The sequence below is a fragment of the Alligator mississippiensis genome, chromosome 8 (genome assembly GCF_030867095.1).
Source record: "Alligator mississippiensis isolate rAllMis1 chromosome 8, rAllMis1, whole genome shotgun sequence".
NCBI lineage: Eukaryota > Metazoa > Chordata > Crocodylia > Alligatoridae > Alligator > Alligator mississippiensis.
The window spans coordinates 1,820,193-1,826,192 of NC_081831.1; the positions used below are offsets into that span (position 1 = coordinate 1,820,193).

General features: G+C 68.0%; 1 protein-coding gene across 1 annotated transcript; it reads left to right on the plus strand.

Moving 5' to 3' along the window:
• The first annotated feature begins 1,116 nt into the window (after positions 1–1,116).
• On the plus strand, positions 1,117–5,303 carry FSCN2 (fascin actin-bundling protein 2, retinal). Its single transcript, XM_006270635.4, has 5 exons — positions 1,117–1,955; positions 3,944–4,100; positions 4,279–4,400; positions 4,481–4,648; positions 4,724–5,303. The coding sequence occupies exons 1-5, from the start codon at positions 1,133–1,135 to the stop codon at positions 4,927–4,929; spliced, it is 1,476 nt and encodes a 491-aa protein (XP_006270697.4). The 5' UTR covers positions 1,117–1,132; the 3' UTR covers positions 4,930–5,303.
• Positions 5,304–6,000: the final 697 nt, after the last annotated feature.

The following is a 6,000-nucleotide window of genomic DNA, read 5'->3' on the forward strand; positions in this document are numbered from 1 at the left end:
CACGAGTCAGCCAGGTCTTAGCAACACCCTCCACTCAGATGGTCTCGGCTGGGGCAGCTCGGGGGGGTGGGGGGGTACCAGGGGAGGTGCCCCCAACCCGCTGCCCAAAGGCCTAGGTCCCAGCACCCCTAGCAGGAAATGCCCCCCACCAGGCTGAGCACCCCAGGGATGGTCCCAGCATCCCGGCCCTCTCCAGCTGCCCATCCTGCCCCCCAGCCGGCTGGCGCGGGCACCCTGCGAAGGGTCCTGGGGGCAGGCTGTAACTGGGAAGCCTCAATGCCCCCCTTGCCAGCCCGGCTGCCCCCTCCCAAGCTCTGCGGCCTGGCCTGATCGCTGCCCCCCCCACCCGTTGGGACGTGCTGACCCAAGCAGGGCACGTCCCGCGCCCCGGGCAGCCCAGGGGGCCGGGAGCCTGGAGCGAGCCGCAGGGGGGATTGGGAGCAGCCGGGGCTGCGGGACAGATGGACGCAGGGGCCCAAAGCAGGATAAAAGGTTTACACTAAGCACCCGGCCCGGCTCACGCGTAAGGCGCTTAGGGGCTGGGCCTAGGAGCCGGCATGGCTGGAGGTGACCTGGGGCTGAATCAGAGACGCCGGTAACCTTAGCCCGGCCCCACGCCCAGGCCACCCCCCGCGGCTCCAGTGTCTTTGCCCCACGGCTGGAGCCCGCAGGTGCCCCCGGTGGTGCCCACCCCGTCCTCCCGGGCCCAGCGCGGTAGCGTCCCGCGGCGCCGCCGAGCCCCATTGTCTAGCACGTCAACCCCTTCCCTTTGTGGCTTAAGCCAGCGGGCGGCGATTGGCTGCTCCCGCGGCCCGGAGCTCATTGAAATCTGGGAGCGCGCTGTAATCCTAGCTGCGCCTAATTAAACCCGGCTGCGGCGCCCCAGCCGGCACAGTCGCTGCTGGCTCGCGCTCCCCCCTGGCACGCCGGAGCGGGCGAGGTCATCCTGCCGGCGGCGGCCGGGGGGGCCGGGGAGGCAACGCCCGCGCCCCCGCCGGTGGCACTGGCACTGCGAGCGGCAGATCGGATGCCGGCGAGCGAGGCTGCGCCAGGCCCAGCGCTGCCCCGCCACTGCCGCCGCAACCTCCTGGGCTGAGCCACCCGCTCCGCCGTGCGGGCCCCGCGCCGGAAGATGCCCACCAACGGCATCCACCAGGTGCTGAAGATCCAGTTCGGCCTCATCAACTGCGAGAACCGGTACCTGACGGCCGAGAGCTTCGGCTACAAGGTCAACGCCTCGGCCCCCAGCCTCAAGCGCAAGCAGATCTGGACCCTGGAGCAGGACGAGGGCGACGGCTCCGTCGTCTTCCTCAAGAGCCACCTGGGCCGCTACCTGGGGGCTGACAAGGACGGGCAGGTGCGGTGCGAGGCGGAGAAGCCGGGTTGCGCCGAGCGCTTCGCCATCATCACGCAGTCGGACGGGCGCTGGGCGCTGCAGTCCGAGCTGCACAAGCGCTTCTTCGGGGGCGCGGAGGACCGGCTGTCCTGCTTCGCCCAGGTGGTGACCGAGGCCGAGCTGTGGACCGTGCACCTGGCCATCCACCCCCAGGCCAACCTGCTGAGCGTCAGCCGGCGCCGCTACGCCCACCTGAGCCCGCAGGAGGACGAGATCTCCACCGACAGCAACATCCCGTGGGGCGTGGATGCGCTCATCACCCTCTGCTTCCAGAACAAGAAGTACTGCCTGCGCACCTGTGACAACCGCTACCTGCGCCACGACGGCACCCTGGTGCCCGAGCCCGACGCCCGCACCGGCTACACGCTCGAGTTCAAGGCCGGCAAGCTGGCCTTCAAGGACTGCGACGGCAAGTACCTGGCTCCCGCCGGGCCCACCGGCACCCTCAAGGCCGGGCGCAGCTCCAAGCCGGGCAAGGACGAGCTCTTCGACCTGGAGGAGAGTCACCCGCAGGTCGTCTTCCGGGCGGCCAACGGCAGATACGTCTCCATCCGGCAAGGTAACGTGCCCGCCCGCGACACAGGCTCTGGGGTCCTCGTCTGCCCTGCCTTGGGTCCCCCCTGCCTGGGGCCAGGGCATAGCCCCCCGCCTCCACGGGGCCCCCGGGGCAGGGCCTGGCCCTCACCTGGACTCCGCGGCTCCCGGGACCACATCCCACCACCTCCTGCCAGGGGCATCAGCTCGGGGCTCAGCAGAGCAGAGCAACCCCCACAGCAAAGCGGGGTCCCAGCCCTCTGCTCCTGGCTGCCGGGGTCCTTAGGCCCAATCGCACCCAGCCCGAGCCCCGGGCATTCGCGCCCAGCCCAGCTGGGCATCCTGGGCCAGCAAATGCAAATGAAGCCCCGGCCCTGCCACGCTCCTTCACACCTGGGCCAGAGCCGGAGCTGAGGGGAAGGCAGCCGCCAAACCCAGGCAGCGCCGGAGGAGCCTGGGGCAGCTCCCGGCTTCCAAGCACAGGGCAGACCCAAGGGCACATGCAGCAGGGCCAGCTGGAAACCAGTGACCTGGCAATAGGCAAAGCAGCTGCTTTCCACGCACGGGGGCTGCTCCTGGGAGCCCAACAGCTGGCTCCCTTCCAAGGGCTGACCAAGCTGCACCCTGCTTAGCAGCCAGCAGCTGGGGGTGGGGGGCAGTTAGGGACAGGGGCTGACCCCTGGGCTGGGAGCAGGGGGCTCAGGGCAGCAGCCTCCTGCAGCAGAGATGCTCCGAGGCCTCCTCTCCCCCCCAGGGGCTCAGTGGTGTCCGCCTGCACCCCCGGGCATGAGGAAGAGAGCAGGTGCGGGGGGGGGGGCGGTGCCAAGGGGCTGCACCGTTGCTATAGTAACCCTGCTCCTCACTTGGGAGCGGGGGGGGGCAGAGTGGCCAGCGGGGCTGCATGAGCCACGGGGCATACATGTCAGCCGGCCTGTGTGTGCATGCATGCACAAGCACACTGGGGGGGAATGGACAGGAGGTGCCTGTGTGTGCATGGGGGCGCAGGTGTGTGCACGCCTCTGTGCAGCCTATAAGCATGTGAGCATGTGTGCGCAGACATGTGGGAGGGACGTACATGTTGACCTGTGTGTCTGGGCAGATATACCGTGAGTGCACGAATGTATGTGGGAGGGATGCACGTGCCGACGTGTGCGTGTGCCTGTGTGCATGCACCCTGGAGTGTGTGTGTACGTATGTGCGGGAGAGGTGTGTGTGTTGACCTCTTTTTGTGTGCCTGTGTGCCTACACACAGCGAGTGCATGAATGTGCATGCCTATGTGTGCAGGAGGGGATGTGCTTGCTGACCTGTGTGCGTGCATGTGCACCTGTGTGCATGCATACTGTGAGTGAATACTTGTGTGTGTATGTGTGGGAGGGTTGTGCATGTTGTACACACACCAGGGTGATACATACAGAGTGCATGACGGTGGGTGCATGCGTACGTGCTGAATCCTGTGTGTGCATGTGCACGCATGCATACACTCCGTGAGCATGGGAATGTATGTACATGTAGGTGTGCAGGAGGGTGTGCATGTTGACCCGGGTGTGTGAATGAGCGTGTGTGTGGCACGTTGGGACGTGGATGTGTGCATATGTGTGCACATATGCATACATCGACAGTGCTGCGGGGGCCGCAGGGGTGGGTGGGTGTGCGAGGCGGGCACCAGCATTGTAGGGAGCTCCACCTGCCCCCGGAGAGGCACCTGCAGCAGGACCGAGCAGAGGAAGGAGGGTGCAGCACGGCCAGACCGAGGGTCCCCTGCCCTGGGCACTGGATGGGCACAGACAGGGCAGAGGGCAGCCGTGCCGTGCCATCCCCAAGCAGCTTAGTGCGGTGACGTGGGCGGCCCGGTTATAAATAGCAGGTCTGCGCGCGCCCAGCTGGAAACAACAGCAAGCAGATTAACAAACCCAATTAGACCCGGGTGTTGGGGGGAGGGGGATTTGCTGGGGGGCAGGGCAACGGTCTCCAGGCCTGCCTTCCCCGCATGACGCCCACCCCGCGGCCGGCAGGCGTTAACGTCTCGGCCAACCAGGACGAGGAGACGAACCAGGAGACCTTCCAGATGCAGATCGACAAGGAGACCAAGAAGTGCATCCTGCACTCCAGCGCCGGCAACTACTGGACCCTGGTGGCCCACGGTGGCGTCCAGGCCACCGCCACCGAAGTGTGAGTCCTGGGGCAGCCCCAGGGCCTGGCTCGCGGTGACCCTGGCAGCACCACACCTGGGGGTCACCCACCCGCTGGGGACGCGCACACGGGGCAGCCCCCCAAGCTGGGGTGGGGGGGATGGGGGAAGCTGGTCCATGCCCCCCGTGACCCGCGGCGTCTCGCTCTCTGGCCCCAGCGCTGCCAACACCATGTTTGACATCGAGTGGCGCGGGCGGCGGGTGGCCCTGAAGGCCAGCAACGGCAAGTACATCTGCACCAAGAAGAACGGGCAGCTGGCCGCCGTCAGCGACGCCGCGGGTGAGTCCCGGCCGCGTGGGAGGGCAGGGAGCGAGGGGCAGCTGCCCCCGGCCCTGCCAACCCCGCTCCTCCCGCCCCAGGGGACGACGAGGAGTTCACGCTGAAGCTGATCAACCGGCCCATCCTGGTGCTGCGCGGAGACCACGGCTTCGTGTGCTACCACCGCGGCTCCAACATGCTGGACGCCAACCGCTCCGTCTACGACGTCTTCCAGATCGTCTTCCACGACGGCGCCTACCAGATCAAAGGTGAGCCCTGCCCTGCTCGGCCCTGCCCCGCGAGCCGGGGGCGCCCACCCAGGCCTGACCGCGTGCCCCCGGCAGGCGCGGGCGGGAAGTTCTGGTACGTGGCGAGCAACGGGCTGGTGTGCAGCGACGGCGAGACGTCGGAGGACTTCTTCTTCGAGTTTCGGGAGCACGGGCGCGTGGCCATCAAAGGCAAGAACGGGAAGTACCTGCGCGGGGACCCCGCCGGCACGCTCAAGGCCGACGCCGACACGGTGCCCCGCGCCACGCTCTGGGAGTACTGAGCTCCGCGCCCGGCCTGGCCCGGCCGGGGGGACGCCCTGCCCCGCGCGTGTGATTGCAGTGACCCTGCCAGGCGCCGGCCTCGCTGCACCCGCAGGGAGGGGGACGCCCCTGCCCGTGTCCCCGACCCTAGAGCACAGATGCTGCCCCTCGGCCCCCGCTCCGGGGCGGCCACTGCTTGCTAGATGGCACCGTGGGGCGGGGGCAGGTGCAGAGCTAGCTAGTCCCTGGGTAGGCCCCAGGCACGGGGGTATTGGGGGGCATTGCAATGCAGCCCGGGGGGGTGGGGGGCGAGAGTGGTAGAAGCCCCCCACAAGCCGCTGTGGCTGCCCGCGTGCCCCACGCTCCTCATTAAAACCCAGCTGAGTGGCACCAAGCCGAGGGGGTCCCGTGTTTTCCTTGCCCAGCTCAGCTCCCCCCCTGCAGGGAGCTGGCGTGGGAGACATGGCAGAGCTGTCTGCCTTCCCAGACCCAGCAGAGGAAAGACCTGGAGCACAGGGCTCCCTGCAAGGGGGCTCCAGGCAGCTCGGACCCTGCTGTCACCCCATTCACAGATGGGAAAACTGGAGACATGGAGTGGGGCAGGGCCGGCACCAGGCCCAGGGCAGGTACCAGCCTGGCGCTCTGGCATGGCAGATGCGCCTTGGCCAGCACGGATGGACAGAGCTGCTGTGGGGGGGGCAGGAGGCAGCTGGGGATCGGACAAGACGATGCAAGGGAGCTGCACTGTGGCCCCTGCCCACGGCTCGGCCCTTGGCCAGGCAGGGAGACCAGGCTGCAGCTCTTGCCTGCCCAGTGCAGGTGGCTGAGTCCCCTGGCACCACAGGCTCGGGGCGGTCTGGCCCCGCCGGCCGCTCCAGAAATACCCGGGCAGAAAGGAACCCGGCTCAATGGCACTTCCTTCCGAGTTTGATCACTGCCTGCCAAGGCTGCTGGTGCATCCTGGGGACGGGGTCCTGACCCAGGGCTGCCTGGCACCTGTGACCAGTGCAGGCAGTGAGGGGACGCAAGGGGCCTGGGCCTGAGATGGGGCAGGAAGACCCATCCCCTGGCACAGCTGGACATCAGCCCTT